The sequence below is a fragment of the Podarcis filfolensis genome (genome assembly GCF_964270895.1).
Source record: "Podarcis filfolensis genome assembly, chromosome: 4".
Lineage (NCBI taxonomy): Eukaryota > Metazoa > Chordata > Lepidosauria > Squamata > Lacertidae > Podarcis > Podarcis filfolensis.
This window is the reverse complement of record NC_139607.1, coordinates 38,438,322-38,462,248: the sequence shown is the minus strand read 5'-3', so window position 1 is coordinate 38,462,248 and position 23,927 is coordinate 38,438,322. Positions and strand designations below refer to the sequence as shown.

General features: G+C 43.0%; 1 protein-coding gene across 4 annotated transcripts in view; it reads right to left on the bottom strand.

Annotated features, from left to right (window-relative positions):
- Window positions 1-5,543: 5,543 nt before the first annotated feature.
- FRMPD4 (FERM and PDZ domain containing 4) overlaps window positions 5,544-23,927 on the bottom strand; it is a 216,760-nt gene continuing 198,376 nt past the window's right edge. For 3 of the 4 annotated variants that reach the window (XM_083612099.1, XM_083612100.1, XM_083612101.1), the window contains exons 10-17: window positions 21,833-21,969; window positions 19,071-19,197; window positions 15,455-15,544; window positions 14,898-15,080; window positions 13,411-13,549; window positions 11,854-12,918; window positions 10,231-11,517; window positions 5,544-7,479 (exon numbers count right to left, since the gene is read on the bottom strand). In XM_083612099.1, coding sequence (XP_083468225.1) covers window positions 6,134-7,479; window positions 10,231-11,517; window positions 11,854-12,918; window positions 13,411-13,549; window positions 14,898-15,080; window positions 15,455-15,544; window positions 19,071-19,197; window positions 21,833-21,969 — 4,374 coding nt within the window. In that variant the 3' untranslated portion in view covers window positions 5,544-6,133. Of the gene's footprint in view, window positions 7,485-10,230; window positions 11,518-11,853; window positions 12,919-13,410; window positions 13,550-14,897; window positions 15,081-15,454; window positions 15,545-19,070; window positions 19,198-21,832; window positions 21,970-23,927 lie in introns of all 4 variants that reach the window. The other variant, XM_083612102.1, reaches the window with a different exon arrangement.

The window sequence follows — 23,927 nt, the reverse complement described above, 5'->3', positions numbered from 1 at the left end:
CCTGAAGTATGAATTAGCTCTCCATTTATTCAAATTGTCAGTACGATAGAACTGCTGAAGGTTTTGAAAGTAAAATGTGTGTGTATACCTATATCTATATCTAAAGGTAAAGGTACCCCTGACCGCTAGGTCCAGTCATGGACGACTCTGGGGTTGCGCACTCATCTCACTCTATAGGCCGAGGGAGCCAGTGTTTGTCCGCAGACAGCTTCCGGGTCATGTGGGTGGCCAGCATGACTAAGCCACTTTTGGCGAACCAGAGCAGCACACAGAAACGCCATTTACCTTCCCGCCTATTTATCTACTTGCACTTTGACATGCTTTCGAACTGCTAGGTTGGTAGGAGCTGGGACCGATCAATGGGAGCTCACCCCATTGCGGGGATTTGAACTGCCGACCTTCTGATCGGCAAGCCCTAGGCTCTGTGGTTTAGACCACAGCGCCACCCGTGTCCGTATATCTATATCTAGTTTTCTTTAAATCTATCGGGCTTCTTTCTAAGAAAGCATCTACATGATGTTAGACTCTTTTCCCAATCTAAAAGGTTTAAGGAAGGGGTGGTTCTGTGGTTCTCCAGATGCTATCCTCCCCACCCCCAGCTTCCTTCAGCCCCAGCTAGCATGGCCAATGGTCAGAGATGATGGAAAGTGGAACATAAATTTAATTGGAAGAGTGAGACGTACATTTCATAAATGAATAAATTGTCCAGAAACATCTGGAATGCCCCCAGGAGCTCCTTCCCTGGTTTAATGGGTTCCAAAGCATATTAATTCAATGCTATACAGTGGTCTGTTTGGGTATTTTCACAGCACAAGGAAACAGTGCATGAGTGTTGTACAGAAAAGAGATAGATTTTTCTCTTGCACAGCTCCATATCAGAACACCCATATTTGTCTATAGTCGGGATCAGATTTCCACACACAAAATATGAGCAATGCCTACCAGGAAGATCTACTGTGCAGCATGAGAGCAAATATATTCTGCCCAAAAACACATTCTTCCAGATTGGTCCACAGAGTGCTGGCTCTGTTGGGCCAGGCATCTGCAAGTAGGTGTTTTACTGTTGGCAACAGTGGCTGGACCAGCAGCAGAGGGAACTCTAATTGATATTGACTTATTTAATGGAGCAGGTTCCTTTCCAATTTCTCCCCCAGATGCTATGGTAGTCTCCCTGGAGTTGCTTCTTAAAGAAGACTCCCAAGAGTCTCCCTTTAGCATCATTTCCACCGTTGTACTGCGCTAGAAAAGGGGTGTGGGGACCAGGTGGACTCTGGCTCCCAACATTAAAAGTTGTATTTATTGTTTATTAAATCTGTATACTGCCCTATGTTCCCAGGGAAGTTACAACATAAAGTCACAATACAAAAAACACAAAATACATAATAGAAACAAAAACAACCTAATAACCCACTTCCCTCTGCAACACCTTTTAAAAGGGCATTGGATGTCAATCAGCCAAAGGACTGGTTAAAGAGGAACATGTTTGCCTGGTGCCTAAAATTGTATAATGAAGGTGCCAGGTGAACCTCTTTGGGGAGAACATTCCACAAATGGGGAGCCACTGCAGAAAAGGCCCAATCTCATGTTTGCACCCTCTGGACCTCTTGTGGAGGAAACACCTGAAGAAGATGCTCTCAGGGTCCGGATAGGTTCATATGGAAATAATTAACACTTCAATCTCCTCTTCCACTCACAACCATCATGTTTGGTAAACTGCAGCTTTTAAATAAAACATACCTTTGTTAAACGCTTGCATTCTTGGGTTGCCATCTTTAGTAGAGCTATTTTGATGTGAATGAGACCTCTTCCATATAATTGTCCTGATCCCTCCAGAGGCCATCTGCGTGGAAGCAGGTTTCTGTACATGGAACTGTACACTGAAATGAGTTTCTTAGGCTGATTCAAAAGCTGGAACTATGAAATACATCATCAGTCGTGCAATTCAGCTGTTTGGGAGGAAGAAGGGCTGGGATTCTGTCTTCCTCACTCTCTGCTTCCTGACAAACTGCTGATCGACACACAGTGGTAAGTTATCTGATTGAGTTATACGTACACATAGTTGGACCACAACTAGTGAGATTGGCTTGAAGATGCAAATGTGATGCTGCAGACCATAGCTTTGTCTTGAATAGTGACTGAAAAATATGCTATGATGTTTCTATCTGTTTGGTTCCACCTCAAGCTACAGAGTTCAGGCTATTAGGTCCAAGAGTTAGGCTAAGTCAGAAATGGACATTTCAGGGGCCACTCGATTCCCCCAAACAATGTCTAGGGAGCCAAAGAAATGTGGTATATGCCAGCTTCTTCATGGGCTGTCAGGCTCTGTATTAGTGTAATAATGGCTTCTAGCCAGGCCATTACTCCACTCAGCCATAAAGCTTAGTAGGAGACACTGCAGCAATAAAAGATTGGAGCCCTCTCTGGGTATAGAATTCTCATAGACTTTAGGGGCCTGATAAAGTTATTTGAAGACTAGATTGTGGGATAACCGGCCTCATAACAAACATGCTTAGGCCTAATTAATGCATAAAGGGACTAACACCATAAATTCAGCTGTCCTGCCAGGCTTAGCTCACCTTGGAAGGGACTAGGTTCAAGCTTTTGTTCACTCTCCAGTCTCCCTTAGAAGCTCAGCATGTGAAGAGGGCCACATGGCTCTCACCAGCCACTCTTGAGTTCCTATACCAATAATTTAGGAACTTTCACCACTGTAACTAAGCCAAGTTTTACTGTCTGTGCAACCTTTTCCGAATGCTGTATGGAAAAGCACATGAATCACACCTTTGGAGAGTTTGTAAGTAAACCGTTTTTAACTTACCAAACGTGTGGTCTTTTTCTGTCCTAGGGGAAGAGGGATTGTTTTGGAACTCACAAGGGCATATTTTAAAGGTCTAACAGCCTATATTTCCACACTTTGCTGCATGTTTTGTGATTTAAAATCTCTGCAGGGGTTCTCTCACTAATTAGTATTATTAATTCAATGTACAGCCATACCTTGGCTCCCAAACGCCTGGGGAGTTGAACGTTCCTGCTCCCAAACGATCAAAAACCGGAAGTGAGTGTTCCAGTTTTCAAAAAAAATTTGGAAGCCAAATGTCTGGCACTGCTTCTGCTACTGTTTCCGGCACCCCTGCACAATTGGGAACCAACCAGAAGCTGCACCTTGGTTTCTGAACTTTTCAGAAGTTGGACAGACTTCCGGAACAGATTCTGTTCGACTTCTGAGGTACGTCTGTAAATACTGCCCTTAATCAAAAGATCTCAGGGCGGTGTACAACATTAGAAACACATTACAAAACATAATAGGTAAAGGTAAAGGGACCCCTGACCATTAGGTCCAGTCGTGGCCGACTCTGGGGTTGTGGCGCTCATCTCGCTTTATTGGCTGAGGGAGCCGGCGTACAGCTTCCGGGTCATGTGGCCAGCATGACTAAGCCGCTTCTGGCAAAGCAGAGCAGCACATGGAAATGCCGTTTACCTTCCCGCCGGAGCGGGACCTATTTATCTACTTGCACTTTGACGTGCTTTCGAACTGCTAGGTTGGCAGGAACAAAACATAATAAAATATAATAAAAACATAGTAAAAAGCACACTGACAGACAACCTAATCGTAAAATATTGCAGTACTTGCCCCAAACTCGGATCTTGGCAACCTAGGAATTATTATTTTATACATATTTTTTCCCTTGAAGCAACATGAATGGGACCATAAATATCAATTGATCAACTATGGGTATGGCCTAGTTATCTTTAAGCTAATCAGCATCTCTGGGATAAGCCCTCACCCTGCAGCCACACACATGGACAGCAGCCATATTAATTATGGACTTTTGGGGATTGTTAGTTTGACATAATGTACATTTATAGGCTTAATTTGAAAACAAAATTTGCACAAAACGGAAGGCATCCTGTTCCTTTTTATTTTAAAGCATGATTTAATGGTACTAGAGATTTTAGTCATGAATGTTCAATGAAATGCAGTTGACCAAGTCTTCGGGAAATTCCTAAATGGGAAAACACAAGCAAGATTGATGTGGAAGGCTGGTGACTAAAAGTAGAGCCGTCGTATCTTAGATGTTAGCCTGAGAAGCCTAAAATCTTGAAGACAGATTCTAGCTGTTGAGAAACGCTTGAAAACAGTGTCTGGCATGTACCCAAAGGGCACAAATAGCCTTTAGACAAAAAACTAAGTCTTCTCAATAAATATCTCATTTGTTCCTCAGATAACTGTGTTGACACAGTCTCTGCAGCGTATGCTCTGGGATCAGCTGGAATAGCTGCAGATGTTTCTATGCAGCAATGTGGTCTCATCCTCTCTTGTCACCAGTATTAAGCACATGAGTGTGTACACTCCACATGGTACACACCGTAGTTTACTAGCATCCTATGGAGAGAGAAAAGACCACTTGTATGAGAGAACCAGTTTAAGTAGGCACTTCAGTTAATGCTGGAAATGGTCCAGATTTACCAAGCTAAAATGGATAAAATAAATGAAGAATGCAATCATATTGTCGTTGATTAATACTTTGCTGCATTACTTGTTCTTCGTGAGCTAGAGATACACACCATATTGTTCTGAATATTGCTTAGATCTGAGATGGGGCGATCTGTGGTACTTCAGATATTGTTAGACTCCAACTCCCATCAGCCTGAGCCAACATGGACAATTGTCAGGTTGATGGAAGTTGTAGTCTAGCAACAACTGGAGGACAAAAGGTTTCCCTTCATGTACACTGATATGTTCCCAAGCTTTATAGGTAATCACTGATTACTACAAGTATGAAATGTTCATAGGAAAACTGATGTGCCAGGAAATTACAAGTTGGTTATGTGACATCCTTTCAAAGCTCTATATATTGACCTATTTGAGCAAAGAGCAGAGTGGGAAAACAGACCACAAATCACCAAGTGCATAAAGTAACAGAAGATGATACAAAGGAGTAAGAAGACTAGGAGATGCCTTAAAAAGCCGATATATAGAAATCAAGTCACTCTGTTCAAACTGTCCAGGAAGTTATTTCATGTAATGCACAGAGCTACTTGTGGCAAGTTTGCTTTTGATTCTGTTTTCAAAGGGTTGGGTGCCTTAAATCCTCTTGGGATTCAAATGAAAGTGTTCCCCACACACCAGCTTTTGTGACACACCATCTTGACATGGCAGACTAACCAAAATAACTTTGAGCAACTGCTTCAAGCCACAGCGTGAAAAAAAGACTCAGTGTGTAGATGTGGATATAATATAAGGCCAAGCTGCCCTTTATTTTCATAGGAGGAATTGCTACCAGGGAGGTGTGGAAAGACAGTGGGGTGAGCTTCTCTACCTGTTCTAAACCACCCCCTTTTACAGGGAATCATATAAAAAAAACTGCTGTCTGGAATGTAACTTAAGGGGAGTAAACACCCCCCCCAAATGTCATAAGCTGCATTTATGTGTTTGAATTTTGTATTTGCGTTAAACATTTGGGAGCAGTCCTGCAGGCCTTTTTGATTGAGCAGTGGCACAGAAATAAACTACCAATGTAACAGATGCATCAAGCAAGCAGTATGAACAAAAGAGTAATTTATTATGCGCATATATATATACACATATGTATATATATATTTATATATATATATAATCTCTATTCAGTCACAATAGTCTCTGGGTTTTAAAATGTATTTTTGCTATATTCAATGCTTTAAAAATTATAATTCAAACATTAAATACTGTTATATACATTATGATTCGATTTCTTAGTTCTAACCATGAACAGTATAGTTCCCAAGTATAAACCTGGAGGGGGAAAGGAAGTAAATCCTCTAGCATTACAGTCTTAAGAAATTAAGATCAAACACCTGTAGATTTGACTATGGAAAAAGTCAAACTTCCAAATGCTTTTATATAGTTTATCCTTCAAAAAGAAAGAAAGAAAGAAAGAAAGAAAGAAAGAAAGCGTAGGATAGAACTGGTCAGAAGTCCCATAGTTGTTGTTTTTTAAATCTCATACCTATTTTATATAAAATAACAAAATATACAGAGAGAGCATCAAGGTTTGTTTTTTTTAAACATTATTTCATACACGTACAAGTAAATAAAAGTTGTTGTTTTTTTAATGTATGGCTTTGCAAAGGTAGATTATGAAGTGACTTCTGTTTATTTATTTAAAAGCATTTTAAGAGAACGTGTTAGTGTGCTTACGATAGTGGCCATGGTGGTCGAATTACGAGCCAAGAGTTTAATGCTAGAGTTACCGGAGGTCTTACCAGACACTGCTTCCGCAGCTTTTAGAAGACAAATGTAGTTTATTACAACCTCATCTATTTTAGCTACAATTTCCTCCTGCTGTGTTTCAGAGTTCATGATTTTAACTAAACGCATGCAGGCTTCTGTTAAGCAACAGAGTACTTGAAAGCTGGAAGTCAGAGCTGCAAGCATTTCCTCTGGGCTTTTTTCAGCCATGGCCATTTTCCTGCAGGCACTTCCCAACTGTCTCGATTCTACAGATAACAGTTGTTTATACTGAGAAAGTTTAAGGTCATATGCTTCTGAATGATCCTCCCTCTTCCCCATACACGATCGGACCAAACAGAGGAGCTCATTGGCATCTTTTTGTGCTGCAAGAAATCCATCAGGCACTGCATAATTCTTCTCCTTCATTACGCCGAGTCTCGCTATTCGTGCATCGAAGGACATGTCGCTGAGATTCCTATCGGTTTGACCATCCTGGTCTCCGCTAGTGCTCTTGCTGCTTGGGCTGCTTTCGGCATCGCTGCCAGTCTTTGTGCCCTCCTTCCCATTCTCCTCACTTTCAATGGAAGGAGGCCGAGGGGACAATTCTGCTACCTGGCACTGCATCTCGGGACGATAGAGGAACGAGAGCCGGGCGCCACCTCTGTGCTCATCTTCATCCTCGTCCTCTTCGGCGTTTCCTCTCGCTAGGAAACAATAGCTAAAGGGGCCGCGGCATTTCCAATTGCTGGCATCCAGCTTTCGTAAGGGCAACGTTCTGTACTGCTTGGACTCCTTCCGGATGGCGTTCAAGACAGGAGATCTCTTGCTGCCCACGCTGCTGACATTCACAGAGCTCTGGGAATAACTTTTGGATAACGTTTTGCCCAGAGGAAGTTCTCCTCTTTTTTCCGATTTTGTTGAGCCACCTGCTTCAGCGATGTCTGTACATAACACACTGACTGGGGCTTTCTTCTTCCCGAGAAATGTCTCGAGGCTTGTCGACTCTGCAGTGACGCTGCTGCTTCGTCGCAGAACTTTCCTGTTGTGCGGCATCTTGAGGCTTCCCCCCATCATCTCATATGGCCATAAACTAACCGCTACCCCACCTGACTGGTTGACTTTGGGAACATCAAAAGAGTCTTGGTTTCGACTTGGCACCTTTGATTCTGAGTGAATGTGGGATGATAGCGTGATGGAATCAGCTCTGGGCTGGTTAGGAAAAGCTGAAGACATGCTTCCTTGTCTTCCAGTCACAGGCTCTGTGAAAGCTACACTAGGGGGAGTAGAAGAACAAAGGGAATAATTAAGCATCGCCTCAAAAAGCCATTTAGTGGCCAAGCATTTCAGCCGTATAGTCTTAACTGTTGCTTTGGAAATTTTAAAAAGGAAAGGTTTAATTTTAATATTCTGAATACACATTTCCCAGACCCCACATGCAATCACAAATCTTTCAGGAGATGTGCAGTTCATCAAAATGAAAATTGTAAAAAAATCTTTACATCAGTCATAGAATTATAGAATTGTAGAGTTGGAAGGGACCCTTTAGATCATCTAATCTAACGCCCTGCAATGCAGGAATATGCAGCTCCCCCATACAGGGATTGAACCTGCAACCTTGGTGCTATCAGCACCATGCCCTAAAAACTAAGCTAACAGTTCCTTCCATATGTTATTAGTTAACTCTGATGAAGAAGACAGATATAGGCTGGATCTACACTGATCTAAAAAAAACGCTAAGAAAAAAAGTTATATACAGTGGTACCTCGGTTTTCGAACGTCTCTGTTGACAAACATTTCAGTTTTTGAACACCGTAAACCCAGAAGTAAATGCTTCAGTTTTCGAACATGCCTCGGAAGTCGAACATGCCATGAACTCAAATGGTCTTCCAGAACGGATTACGTTCAAAAACGGAGGTACCACTATAGCTCTCGGTGCAATTTTCCATTTACTGCTGTACATTTTTATAACTCATTTATAATGTTTTAACTCACCAGTATAGTCTATGGTGTAAAAAGAGAAAACGCACCACCTCAGCTGTGAAGCTGCTTCACAATTTGAAGTGCACTTGTCATAGGAGTGATAAATTGAATGCTTGTTTAGCTGTTGGTTTTGTCCTTTCTCCTGCTTGAAGGACGACCCCTGCCCCCTGACTTTAGGAATCAGCATATACGTTATTCTGGTCATTCAATGCTCCATTCTCAGAACTACAATTCCAGGAGTTTCATGTGAAGAAGGATTGATTGTGAAACTAGCTGGGAATTGTAGCTCCATGAGGGGAAATAGGAGTTTCCGAACAACTCTCAGCACTCTTAGCAAATCGTACTTCCAGGAGGGGGGTGGAGCTATGGTTTTTAAAGTGGCACAAATGTATGATGCAGATGAAGCCTTTAAGGAAAAAGCAAACTTACAGGAGAAAAAACACCAAACGGCATGCATCCCATGGTTTGGGTTTCAAGCAGGACTTAATCTAACATCTCCAGCTCTGGCCAATAGAGGAAGTAACTACAAGGAACGAACATTGCCAAATAATAAAAAAAGCTTTGTGGCTCTGATAGGCCTGAATGGGAGCTTTTGCAATCCTATACACACTCACCTAGGAGTCAATCCAATTCTGTCCAATGGGGTTAATTCTGAGTAGGCATGTGCAGGATTGCAGAGTTAGAGGCTTGTTAATACTGCCTGCCAGCACATTTTTGCCCTCTTCCTCCCTATCTTGCTTTGCCTTCTGTACCCATGGTCGGCCAGGTCTAACTGGTACCTCAACCTCCCTTCAGTTGGTGTCTGGGTTCCTGCTACAGCCTCTCATTTCAGTATTTCCAATTCAAAATATTCTTCTGAAGAGTTTGATTCTTTTATTTGTAGGGCTTGATCCCCCACTTCTGAGGAAATCAGACAAATGTGCACGTGGCCCAAAGCAGATAACGGAGCATGTGTTTTGGATATGCACAAAGTCTACATTGTACAGGTGGGATTTCTAGAGCAGCGACTGTGTGAAACCATGCTAAGGCCACACTCTTAACACTTGAAGTACTGTCAGGGCTCTGAGGAGTGCGGGGGAAGAGATAGCGGGGCCAGAGGTTGATCCAGGAGCCCTATATATACCTATATATACCTGAAGGAGACTCCACCTCCATTGTTTATCCTGGACACTGAGGTCCAGCTCCGAGGGTGTTCTGGTGTTTCTCTCATTGCTAGAAGTGAAGTTACAGGGAACCAGGCAGAGGGCCTTCTCGGTAGTGGCGCCCTCCCTGTGGAACACCCTCCCTTCAGATGTCAAGGAGAAAAAGAATTGCACAACTTTTAGATGACACCTGAAGGCAGCCCTGTATTGAGAAGTTTTTTATGTTTGATGTTTTATTATGTTTTTGTATGTGTTGGAAACCACTCAGAGTGGCTAGAGCAACCTAGTCAGGGTGGGATATAAATAATAAAATTATTATTATTATTATTATTATTATTATTATTATTATTATTATTATAAAGGGGTAACGATTTATGGGATGTTGTGCCCCCCATGAGGCAGGAGCCAGAGATGGAAGATGGGGAAGGGCTTGAGCAGTCAGAGATGGGGGAGGAAGGACAGGACATGCCAGAAGTGGATGGAGAGATGGCACCTGAAGGGAGGTGGCTAGCAGAATCCCCTCCCCTGCTGTCCCCCAGGACCAGGAGGGCCTTAAAAAGGCAGACACAGTGACATTTCTGAGTAGGAGAAGTCGCAGGTTGCTTGTGCTCTTGCCATCAGCCAAAGGTACTTAGGTTTGCATGCAGGCATGGTCCCATCATTGCTCCAACTCAGAGCACAAGCCTGCAAAGGGGGGCCAGCTACCTAGCTACCAGGTGCATGTGCATGCATGTTTAGTGTGCTTCAGGAGCTACTAATAAGTTTGTGCTGGTTGTTTGCCTTCCTTGGGCTGTGTGTGCTCTGGACAGTCACTTCATTTTTTTTATTTCAACGGTTTAAAAAATGCCACCCACGTCTCTTACACACATTCAGATTAACACTTTGGTGCTGCCGTACCTGTAGTTTCTTTAATCTTGGGGATCCTGTGACATCCATCTCTCAACGTGCCGAAGAGTGGGTCAGCGGAATTGACTGTGGGATGCATAACAGGCACTGCCATTCTGTGGCACACAGTTTCAGGCTGCTGGTGCAGCTCCTTGTATGTTGCTCCGTGGCTGGAAAGCATGGCGGCTCTTTCGTCTGCCGGAATAATGTAGCTGAGGCCCTTTCCTGCCGAGTCAGGGATAATGTGCTTCGCGTCCGAGGTGCAAAGAGGAGATTCGACCGGGGTTCCACACGTGCTGCTGCCTGTGCTGCACCCTGCATCCACTGAGGAGCACTGCGAGCTTTGCAGAGAAAAGTGGCCTTCGCTCTGCAGGGATGACATGCGCTTAGCTAGGTGATACTCACACAATCTAGTCATGCTCTGCTCTGCTTCCGGAAGCTTTGGGAGGTGGCCATCGCCAGGTGAATTAGCATCTTCGGAGTCATTGCGCTCCTTGGGTGAAGAGAGAGTAGTCACATCTGAAACAAAATGTTCATCTGGCCCGTGCCCTAAAGCCCCACTAGGACTAATCTCAGGGTGCATTTCCTCTTTACAGTCCACCTCTGTTTTCCCAAGGCTTGAAACTCTCGGAACTGCCTTTCCGTTCACCGTTTCTGAATTTGGCTTCTCTGCCGCTCCCTCATCCGAAGCAGCATACCATCTTTGGCCATCCTTGCGAAAGGCAGTTCTTTCCACATTAAAAGTGCTTATGCGCTGACCCTCTCTTGAGGAGAGAGTGCTGACTTTGCCCTTTTGCTCATCGGCTTCTGTCTTTTTAGCCCCCGGCTGTTTTTTCATAACAACATTGCCATCAGGGGTTGCTTTCCCTTCCCCTTCGGCCGCCTTATTTTTCCGTTTCGTAGTGCAAGAATATATCACGGACCCCATGTGCAGCTTGCTGAAATATTCAGTAACGGACTTTGTTTCCATGGTTTCCGGTTCCATCTCCATGTTGTCTGAATGGAGAATCTGCTTGGAAGGCACAACTTTTGACTGTAGCTCTGCAACTTGCTGATTGGCTGAGGACTGTACGGATTTCAGCAGCAGCCCTCCAGCCTGGCTCTTGGTGATGGAGAACTCAGCCTGCTGCTCCACAAGCGGTTGATAACCTTCGTTTGTGGGCAAAAACAGGCGCGTGGCATTTTCAGACAGCTTCTGTGCTGTGGCCAATTCAGAAGTTTCAGTCATTTCAGAAGAGTTAGTCTCATTGCCAGAATCTGAGGATGATTCGGGGCTATATGCTCTCAAGATGGCTACACCTGCATGCCGTAAAAAATAAGAGCCAGTTAATGAAATCACGTCAGGCACTTCAATATACCAATAAGGAAAAAAAATATGGATTGTTTTAAGTTTTTTTTTAAAAAAAATGGTTCTAGCATACTGATTCACATATTGCATAGTTTCCAAGAAAGGCAACTTAACATTATGGTAGTTCTATCACATGGTATGTGTAGGTGATGGAGGAAAAACAAAAACAAAAACTAATAATGAAATGTTTCCCAAAAAATGGGCTAATGATGAAAAGGCTAAATGGTGAAAATGGATGAAATGGTATGGTTTGTTTCAGTGAATAAACGTAACAGTGGTGTAAGAACCTGAGTTGTCATTTGTCTGTTGTTCCTCTGAAGCAGCCAAGGCCTCCAGTGCTTGAAGAGTAGAAACCACAGCATCATCCAGACCCTTTTCAGATTTCCCTTCAGTATTTGTAGGAACAGCATCAATAAGCGACACTGGAATATCATCACTCCCTGCATTATTAGTCTCTTCCTTGTCCTCTCCATACTGCACTGTGTGATTCTGAGAGTCTTCTTCGTCAGAGCTATCCCTGAATCCAGGTGGAGGAGCCGCAATGGCCATGTTCAGAGAATGCAAGAGGAAGTCGTCTTCATTGTCATCCCCTTCCGGAGGTGGGAGCGATGTCAAGTCAATGATGTCATCACTGGAACCCGAAAGGCTGAGAAGAGCAGGCCTGTTGATCTCTCCCACCATCATGTCTTCCTCACAGCTGACGTCGTCCTCATCTTCAGCATCATCTGTGTTCTCTGCATAGCAAATGTCATGCAGCAGGGGCTCCTCTATTCCTTCCGCAGCTCCAAATATTTTGCCATCGTTCAAACCTGCATAAACGGAATTTGCAGCAAACTGAATGCTTTCAGCGTCAGGGGACAACTCCAAACTCTTGATGTCGTTGGCATGGCTTATATAAAGAGCTCTCTGCTTTTCCAGTGCTTCTGGACTTTCATCCAATAGTCTTTCATAGCCAAGGGTTTGGGGGTTAATGCCATCCAAACTGTGATCTCCAAAAATAAAGGATACTTTTGCAGCTCTTGGAGATCCCTGCGTTTTCTTGTTTGATTCTATTCCTCCTGAGTATGACAGTGCAGATTGCTGGTTTAAATTTTGGTTCTCTTCTTCTGCCTCTGCAGAGTCCTCTTGTTTGGCCAGCTGCTGATCAAGGACACTAGAATTATAAACACTCTCTATGTACAAGTGCCTGTGTTCTTTTGGGCAGAAAGTGCTGTCATTAGCATCTGCAGTTTTTTGTCTCGAGTCTATATACATGTGCACCTCCTGCTCTCCTTCCACTGGGAATGTTGTCGTTTTTGCTACACAGTTCCACTCGGGTCCATGGAGGTTATGCTTCCCCTTAGTTTCAGCCCCTAAAAATGGAACAGGGGGGGTAGAGAAGAAAGGCAAATTATCCAATCAATTTATGCTATCTCGCCAACTTCAGATTAGATTGCTATTCCTAAACAACCATGTTTTAAGATTGATCCTTTCCATATAACCTTGAAATAAGTTTCTAACAGTTGCCTATTCTTAGGCTACTCCTTACTTCTCAAAGAAATCAAACGCTGAATTCTTATTGTGAGACTAAATCAAAAACTCAACCCATTTTGATTGCGTAACCTAACAAGCGGACTTAATAATTCTACTTGGGTTGGTTGACACCCCGATACCGATAAGGGAATTTATATGGCTCTGAAGTCACTTTCAAGTTCAACATGCCACCTGCAAATCGGATTTGCCAAGATACATACTTTTGCTTTCCTAGAAGGTCTCTGCTGACTGAAAGCAAAACTTACCTGAAAGGTAAACTGGTACATCATTTTGTATGTCTGTGTAGTCATCACATGATAAGTATACATTACCTGCTTCACGGTTTCCACTATTTTTCTTGCAGGCCATGTTAAATATTGAACGCCTGGAATCAACTAAAAGTCTATAATATCCAGCGGTTAAACAGGCAAGATTCATGGCATCTGACGATTCCATTAGCAAAGTGATTGGCTAAGGGAAAGGGGGGAAAAGCACAGCAAAGTCAAGGCTATAATCTCTGGTGGGGTGCCAGATTTAGAGCACAAATTGGTTTGTATGTTTTTTTTAAAAAAAGAAAAATAGTAAGAAAATATTCTAGATGGAATTAAATTGATAGTATGATCCTAACCAAGCTTAACCACAAGCAATTTCCACTAAGTTGAATGGGATTTCCATGAATTTGAGAGAGGCATCCTTATATGTCAGACCCACCCCTGCTACACACTCTGTGTTTTCCAGGCACAACATATCTTGTGATCTTGACTTCCATGTCTTATAACATCAAAATAATAGCAGTAGAAGGTGAAAAGACTTAAAAGGTGTTCCAGAATGGACACTTGAAATTATGAATGTTCATTTTTTTAGGTGGAACTGCCAATTGAGGCAACTGAGATCTGTTTTCTTAAGCCCCCACCCCACCCCCCAATTATTGGTCCAGGACCATTGTGGACTGTGTTTTCTTCTGTCCCAGTTCTCAGGGGATAAGCTGTAGAGATAAACTGAGACAAATTCAGGCCATGCATCAATTCCTTTAATTAAGAATCTCACACCTAACAACCCTATAACTGTATATGGGACTGGATGCTTTTAGAAATCTACCACAGTTCAGTATTTTGCTAACAATTGGCTCTGTGCCATTCCCACAATGGTAGAGCATGTAAAATATTAGCTCATATGAAAAACACATTTTCTGCTCGCTTTTGGTCAAAAAGTTTCACTTCTAAACAGTCATTCATTTTACACTGAACGACAAGAGTTTTGGTATAAAGCCACTCAGAGCTGTCTTGGGGGGAAAATAGCACAAGCTAACAAAATATGGTGAATTCTTAGTTTGGTGGTTTAGAAAGAGCAAGGCTGCATTTTATTTTTCAATGTTTGAAAAAGGTTTGTTGATATTTATTTTTCTGAGGAGATGTGCCGAGGTTAATGTTTCCCAAATGCTTCCAAAATCCATTGGAGCATTATGCAAATAAACTGTTGCTGGTCACTTCTTTCACAAAAGAAGTACTGAGACTGAAAATAAACATTAAAAAGAAGAGAAAAACAAATATTCTTCAAAATAATAATTGTAATTATGGTACTTCTAATCAGAGAATAAAGTTCAAGCTAAGCTTGTTTACAACTACATAGTGAGCTTTGACAGTAACTAAGATTATTATTCCAAGGTACGACAAGAAAATGAAAAGAAAGGCTAATTGAACTAGACCTGATGCTGAATTTGATGGATCACCAAATTTAAAGGGATAATTGAACTCTCCTTTTTTATTCTTACGATGCAGAGCTGAGGGTCTTACTGAAACAATTGTGACATTCAACTTACTTTTACATCTAGCACATGAAGCTCAACTCGAACAATAGTTTCATCTTCTGTAAACATCTCAATTCTGTTCACGTGGCTGAAATCTGCCAGCAGAGCTACCAGATTTGTTTTGGTGTTTATTACGTGGCTGATACCATATCGTGGCCCCACTAACAGTGTCACCTCGGAACGTTTTTCACCCTGCTGCAACACAGGAAGCAAAAAGAGAAGGGGTTTTCACAAAGCAAGGAAATACATGTGGATTTAAATCAGTTCACCTCCACTTAAATCAACATTATGCATCAAATCCACAATATCTATAACTTAACCAGCTAGGTTGTGGATCCTCAGAGAAAATAATTTTACAAGATTTTCATCTGTGTATATACTTGGTACTAAGGGATGAAAAATCTGTTTAAAAAGTACCTGATTGAAATGAGCCTGCTGGAAGCTGTACTAAAGCTATTACATGATTTGGCTCAATATTACTTGTGAAGCAAATGATTAATTATCTCATTAATTAGCCACTTGCAGAATACTCAGCAAACATTAAAAAATGACAGTGAGGGAAAGCCTACCAATAACGTTGCTTTGAAAACACGACCCCCATAAAGCCGTAGATCACTGAGGAACTTGAGATAGTGTACCTTGGCTTGCAGAGCAGAAAGCTGAAGATAAAGAGAGAAAACAATCAAATGACCATAGGAGTTAGGCGCAATGGTGACTATAATTCACTATAATTTTATTACACACCCCAGGCAAGCTGTTAATAAGGACTTCTCAAAGTCCATAGGTAAGCCATTCTTTAGAGAACTTCCTAAGGGCAGAAATTACTTTTAGATCTTGAAATTAGAAGTCTTATTTCATCGAGTCAGATGTAGTTCAAACCATATCGGCAGCAGTGCTTAAGAACTAGAAATGATCTAGTGCAAGACAGATCTAAATGACTCATTGAAGGATTTCGGAGGTAGAACACAGCATTCCATATAGTCAGAACTAGCTTCCTTTATGAAAAGTTTTAGAGTAGCAATATACCAGATTTTTAAAACCATGTGGTGGCAACAATTCCCCAAATGTCTACTGATTAATCCCTCTGTGAATATGTCTCATTGCTACATGTGTTATGTGGACTGGATGAAGCTCATAGCTACCGTACTTTAACATGTATAAGACTAGGTTTTTTAAACTCAAAAATAAGGTTTAAAAACTGCGGGTGTCTTATACACTGGTAGTGGGTATGGGTGACGGGTGATTGTTTGCAGCTGCCAGCTGCAGATTGTCATTGGTGATTTGTATTGGCTGTGGGAAATGGGTGTTTGATTGGTTGCTGCATCAAGAGCTGCTGAGGATTGGCTGCCACTGTGGCAATTGCGCTTGATATTTACTTTTGCTGTTGGTGATTGGGCAGATGCTTGTAGCAGACACGAGCGATTGCAAGCGTCAGGTTAGTGATTCACTGCATCCCGCCCAAAAAAATTGGAGGTCCCCCAAAACAGGGGGCGTCTTATACACAGAAAAGTACGGTACTTTTTTTTTTTAATGTTATCCACAGTTAAAAAGAAAAGCCTGATACTATTCCACCTTCAGCTCCTGCAATCCACTCAAACTGAGGCTTAACTGCATCAGCTATAGCAACATCCAACCCAAGGAAACTGAAGTATAGCTGTGTTTCGCCTCTCCTCTGACACTTCCACAGATCCTTCTAACCACCTCATAACTTTCTGCCAGCACCACAGTAATAAAGTGGAAGGGACTGTTCACACGGGCCTTAAGATGCCATACAACCATATCCTTTAATGTGGGACCTTTTCTCCCAATACTATTGGAATATCTCAGTGCAGAATGAGATGCCTCTACCCAGCGGAATGAAGGTCTTAAGACACTTTTTCAGTAGCCTTAGGTACCTTTTAAATAGTGCCACAGACGCTACTTTTCTGTGGTTCCATCCCACAGTGCTGTTGTAACGTTTAAAAGTCTTCAGATTGTGTAGATAGGGTCAAATGTGTCGGTCTCTCCCACTGAATTAGCACCACATTGAGGAAAGACTGTGGGTCTTTAAAATTATAGCAGCAGCGTGAGGTGAAACCACAGAAAGGTGTCTTCTACTGCATGAAGAAGAAGAAGAAGAGTTTGGATTTGATATCTTGCTTTATCACTACCCGAAGGAGTCTCAAAGCAGCTAACATTCTCCTTTCCCTTCCTCCCCCACAGCAAACACTCTGTGAGGTGAGTGTGACTGGCCCAAGGTCACCCAACAGCTGCATGTGGAGGAGTGGAGACGCGAACCCGGTTCACCAGATTACAAGTCTACCACTCTTAACCACTACACCACACTGGCTCTCTAGCAGTAGTTGAAACCTGCAGCTCTCTAGCTGTAGTTGGAGTCCAACTCCTATCAGCCCTGGTGAGGAATTATGAAAGTTGAAGTCCAACAACATCTGGTGGGCCACAGATTCCCCCATCCCCGATTGAGAAGTTCCTTGACTGATGAAGGAACTGATAATGGAGAGTCACATGCTGGCTACTGGTGTGATTTACAAATGAGGCATAATCAAGTGATTTCCCTGCTCCTCAGAAGCCAGAATAAGTAGACTGGCAAGAAGGGCAAGTCTGAGGGGTGTGTGCTCTCTGCCCCCATCATGATATTATGTTTTGCCCACAGGAATATCAAGATGGTGGTAGGCGCCACATCTGCTTCACATGGTGTCTGCCTTTTCAATGCCAGGTTGAGCACTGGTGCCTACCCCCGCTACTGCCCACCTTCTCCCTACCCCTTGGTAATCTTACCAGAGGAGCAGCAAGTAGTAGTGGGAAATGGCAGGGATCAGGTGCATTATTCAGCCCAACACTTACAAAATCTGGTCTAAGTGGCTACAGGTGCCATCTTTATTTTAGACCTGAAGGAGCATCTCCACCCCCATCGCTCACTGAGGTCCAGCATCGAAGGCCTTCTGGTTGTTCCCTCACTGCGAGAAGTGAAGTTACAGGGAGCCAGGCAGAGGGCCTTCTCGGAAGTGGCACCCGCACCATGGAATGCCCTCCCATCAGATGTCAAGGAGATAAGCAACTATATGACTTTTAGAAGACGTCTGAAGGTAGCCCTGTATAAGGAAGCTCTTAATGTTTGATGTTTATTGTGTTTTTATATTCTGTTGGAAGCCACCTGGAGTGGCTGGGGCAACCCAGTCAGATGGGTGGCACAGAAATAATAACAATAACAATAATTGCTGCTGCTACTGCTACTATTTTCCCTTCCCCACCCTCTGGGTGCCCATGTAGCAGAGGCATTCTGGGAAAATGAAGATGGCAGTAGTTCCTTGCATCTTCATCAAATGCATCACTTCACAGCACAAGGTTATGTGCTGCCCCAGCAAAATGTCAGTAACCAGCATCAACCCTCTATGCTAGCTGCTGACTCTGGGCCCTGATCATAAGAATTAAATTAACACGTGTGTGTGTGTGTGTGTGTGTGTGTGTGTGTGTGTTTTAAAAAAACCCTGTGTTCTAATTTTCCCCCCCCCATATTTTACCAAACTGGGTGTTCAAAGTGGTCCAAAAATATAGGACATGATCTAGTCTAACTGATGCATTTTAAAGCCTAATAATTTCAGGAGGAGAGAGCTAAGTATGTACTTAAGTCTCACATGGCAATTGAATTAATGGAACTTAAAATTGCTTCCGTTCAGCTGAACTGTGTCTTAAAAGTATGAATAAAATTTCAAATGTATCCAATGTGATGTGCATATCAAGGAGCCATGCCCATTAATGCCAAAGGCAGATCAATGGACCGGGATATTTCACTCACAGAAATGAAAGTATGGCATGGCGAAGAAGATGTGTGGTTGTGGCAGACTCCTAGGGTAACACAGTTCGGAACAGAGAAAGCAATTTCCCAGCAACTGTGTTATGAAACATAGAAGCAAAATGAATGCAGGTAGAAGGAAACTGTCATGCCCCTGTGGTTAACTAGCAATTTCCTACCATTTTCAAGATAAAATAATGGTTTTGCTAAACTAATTCCTTTTAATTGTTCTTGAAAAAATGGCAATAAGCAGTGCGCATTGTACAGGCTGGCAATCTCTGAAAAATGCATTGGCCACTTATTTCTCTGAAGGATGGGACGGAAAATCTCTCCGTCAGATGTAGTCCTCCTGATTATGAAAATCTATTTCTATTAAGATGCAAATGCATTACCTTTTTACCCGGAGGAACTAGGTTTTGATTTGCTTTGACAAGGTGCGAAAGTGCTTTCTTTATGTTCTTTTCTTTCATGCTTTGCAGTACAGCAGATGGGAGGAAAGTCTCCAGGCCCCATTCTTTTCTGCAATACAAGGCACAACTTTAATTCCACAGTCCTCTGACAATTACCTCTTCTAAAAGGTATCCCACAAGGTTGAGGAAGCATGGAGAAACCAACTGTGGGCAAACGCAAGTTGCTCACCTGCAACCAGCAGACGCTATTATCACATAGAAAAATACTGTAAAATAATTTCAAACGCTAGAAAAATGAATAAAAGGTCATTTTGAGAAATGGCTTTTGTTCTAAAGCCACAAAGCATGATTGTGTGTTGGAATATGTGATGGAAACAAATTGCTGATTCACTTGTGAAGTCTTCAGCATGACCCAAACTGAAGGGGCTGCAGATAAAGGCTCCCCAAGCCATTCAGAAAGTTTGCTTGCGACTGCAACCCTCACACTGGGGATTTTGATGATCTGAATAATCCATGTGGGAAGCTTCTCATGCAACTGGCTTCACCTTGCACAGTTCCATTTCAAGTGGCCATAGCGGCTGCCATGGGCCCACCAAGCCTAAGGTGTGGCCAATTTAAATGCTTTAGTCATGGACACTGAACTGCAGCTATTAATCCTTGCTTAGAAATCCTGGTTGGGCTACTTGTTTAGGCCAATAGGACTATGAGCAAGGATTCATTTGGAACAGTATATGTATTAACATAAATTACATGACAGCTTGTGCAATTACAGATGCTGTGGGAACCCAACAGAGTCAATTTCCAGTATAGATATTATAGTCTGGATATTATAGTTCCACCAGTGTGGAAGTGTATCCCAGACTCTCCCTTCTGCCCAATTCTCTCATTCTCTCTGATTTAATTTCCATTAAGGGTTTAATAACTTATTGGCAGCTGGATACATAACGTTTTGCACAAGCTTAGAGATTTGTGTTCTTAGTTTGCAGAGTGACAGGATCAATATTCCCAAACCTGGTTCCCTTAAGGTATTTTGGAGTGTAAATCTCATCAGGTTGGAGAAGGCAGGGCAATAAAAAAAAAGTGTGGATAAGCCTCAAATCTACAATTCTTTGATAACTTAGGAAGTTCAGAGATGGAATGCTATACTCCAAACCATATGCTTCAGGAGCTTCTCTTCCAGGGAGGTTCTTCAATGGCCACAGTATGGGATGCCAATTTTTTCCAGGCAAGCAGCTATACATTTGTTTGTTCCTAAAGGCTAGTCACTGTTTTATTATAGCAATGGTTTGATATAAAATAGTTCTGATACTAGTCACAGGAGACTTTTAAAGTATTGCTGCCATCTCAACAGTGCCATTTTAAGGGTCAGTCAGCACACTACCCCAACCACATGGAGGCTAGCTAAAATAAGTTCTGCTGGCCACTCTTCTATGCCGTTGGTGTGACATTATTGAAGGAACCCAGGTTCCTCCATCTGAGTTGGATGGCAGAAGCTTCAGAACTGGCAAGTGGAAGCACTTCTTCACACAGCAGATAGTAAAACTCTGGAGTTTGCCACTCCCAAGGTGCAATGGCCACCACATTAGACGGTGACACAGTAGATTAGTCACAATAGCCTTACGGATCAGAAGTACCATGCTTCTGAAAACCAGCTGCTGAGGAACTTACAGCAGGAAAAGGGTATTGCACTCAGGTTTTGCTTGCCATAGGTTTCTGGTTTGCCATTGTGGAGAACAAGGTGCTGGACATGAAAATGTCATGGATGCATCTAAGGCATCACAGCAGCTATTTTGTCAATGGCACCCCCAGCATTCTCACAAAATTAAAAATGTTTCCACTGGTCCAAAAAGGATGGAAACCCCTGATTTACTGTATGACTCAAAATAGGATGAATCTTACCTTATTAATCTCATCTATGATTATATAAATAAGCCGGCTGCTGGACATACAAACATGATGCTCCCGCTATGTTAGCTGCTGGCTTCCGCCTTATCACAGCATTTAGTCATAACCATCAAGGGGAGCCCTATTTTCTATGCTAGACCACACCACTGAGTGTTTTTCCAAAAGAAATATTGAAAGGCATGATGCAGGGGGAATAATTACACACTGACTTTTTTCAGTATTAACAGATTAGTTTGATGAAAACAGTTGCCTAGCTGTTATCCAGGTTGCGCATGAGGTGTGTGCATATTGAATATGTAGCTGCTGTATGTAACAGAGGACAGATCCCTGGAACTCAACGTTGTCATTTGACTCGTGAGAGACCTTGTGAGTAGAAGGCAATGGTGTCATTTCAACAGCAGATATAAATTAAACAGTAAAAAAGAAGCAGTGCTAGTGGAGAACTGGTAGCATGATAAGACATACTGACTTAGCAACTGTCTCAGAGTTTAACTTTAAGGTTCTTAGGAGGGCTTGGCTGAGAAATTAGCAGCACAATCCTAACATGTCTACTCAGAAGTAAGTCCTATAAGTAGCAATGGGGTTTACTCCCACTTAAGTGGGGTTAGGACTGTCACCTAAGGCTGCAATCATTGCCCCACTAACCTGGGAGTGAGCCCCAATGAATTCAATAGGATTTACCTCTGAGAGGAGATGGTTAGGATTGTGATGATACTGAAAGTATCAAATTTTACTTGGCGTTTGCAGTTGTTCCATTTCCATCACAAATTCAGCTTGCACATCAACAGACCACATAAATGATAACCACAGATATTACAAGGTTTGCATTCTATACTTACTCAATGTATTTGAGAGAGATTTTCTGTGTGTGCTTCGTGGTCACGGTTGCAATATACATTTGCAACGCAGCCAGTCTCAGTGCAATATCATACTTGAGCTCAGGTCCAAACCTCTCTTGAACCACATCGTTACAGCTCTGTCAAATAACCAGCAGAGGGAGTATCAAGCTCAAAAATCTCTGATTTTGAACATAAACACCGCATTATGACTAATTCTTCTTTAAAAGGCAAGCTTATAATTAACAAGAACTGTGACTGCCAGATGAGCCATCCATAAATCCTTGAAGATCACAGAATGAGAAATGGCCAGGAAGACACATGAAAATGTTGATATGTAACATGGAGCTTCTTAAGTGGGAGTGAGCAGAAAATCACCCCGTTTCCTTTCCATGGCATGGACAGAGAACGTCAGCTGTTCTAACTGGTGTGCTGGGTATGACAGGTCAGAATCTAGTCATGTTCAAGGACTAGGAGCAAGGAATCTAATTCTCTTTATCATCCTTTCTCCATCCAAAGTGGTGTTCCTTAGCCAATTCATGATGAGTGAAGGGGCAGGTGACCAATCTACCACTTGGCTTCAGCAAATTAATACGCTACAAGGTCCTAACACCGTAGCTCCTCACACACAAAAAGGCCTAAGAGTTTGCACAACCTCCTTTGGCAGAACCAGGCAGAAGGAGCACAATAGATAGGTTCAGGAATGCGGATTATAGGATGAGCGTACATGCCAAATAATGAAAAAACGCACGCGCGCACACTGGCATCCTCTTACAAGAGCTTTTGGTAGGCTGAGGAGCTCAATGCAAATCAGCAACTGCTTTGCATGTGGAAGGTTCAGTCCCTGGCATCTCGACATGGGGCTGGGAATGGCTCTTGGAGAGTCGCTTACATCAGTTTAGACAAGACTGAGCTTGACGGACCAGATGTCTGGCTAGCTGTTTCCTATGATCCTCACTGAATGACCTTAGCCAATCATTCTGTCATAGTACCTCCTCTGGTTGTTAAAAGGATGAGATGGGCCCCATGCTGCCCATGGCTCCTTGTAGGAAGGGTTGAATAACAGATAAAAATAGTAAGCAAGGAAACCTAGGCAGTTTCATCCATGCCTGTTATTTCAAGAAGATCAGTGATCCTGGAAACTAGAGGTGGTTAACCTGTGGTCTCTCTCCCCCCCCCCCCCCAGATGCTACTGCATCCCAGCTCCTATCAGCCCCAGGCAGCATAGCCAATTGCCAGAGGAACCACTTAAAGGGGGAACCGCTGCACACACAGCTTTGTGAGCCCTGTGAATCAATCCAGCAGGCAACTTCAGTGGTGGGTGGGAGAACTGAAGCCTGCTTTCTGCAAGCACTGGCTCTCTTGTTCAGCTGATTTAGCAGGCTTTGGTTTTCCTGCCCATCAGCTGGGGTTGGGGAAGCGAAACCTGTTTTCCCTTGCAAATGCACCATCGCCCGTGCACTTTAAGGCTCCCAATTGTGCATGGGCAGCAACAACTCCACCTGCGCACACCTGATGTCACATGAGATGTTGACTGTGGAGCTGGTGGGCATGGTTTGGAGAAAATGGCCTAGTGGGATGAATTTGAACCACTAGCAAGACGCCAGGTTTGGCCCATCCTGATCTAAACCCTTGTGCCGTTTTCCTGCTATTCCCATCATAAACAAAATGTTGTTTTCTATTTCTTTTCTCTGCTCACATGTCAGATGCCTTTAAAAACCTTCTCTTAAGGAAGCCCAAATTGCCCTGATTTATACGGGCCACATGATCTCCTGCAATGATTTTGCAAAGTTTTTTGCAGATAAAATCACTCAGATTCGGGAAGAAGTAGACTCCACCGTGGGAGCAGGGCCGGGGCGGGAGAGTGCTAGAGTTTTGTCTAGTCAAGTTGCGTGGGATCAATTCCAATCTGTTACCTCGAGAATGTGGACAGGCTGCTTGGACGAGTGAAACCAACCACCTGTCTCCTGGATCCTTGCCCATCCTGGCTTATAAAAGCTAGCCGGGAAGGACTGGGCAATGGGCTTCGTGGGGTGGTGAACGCTTCCCTCCATGAGGGAGCCTTCCCAGACCCGCTGAAAGAGGCGGTTATTAAACC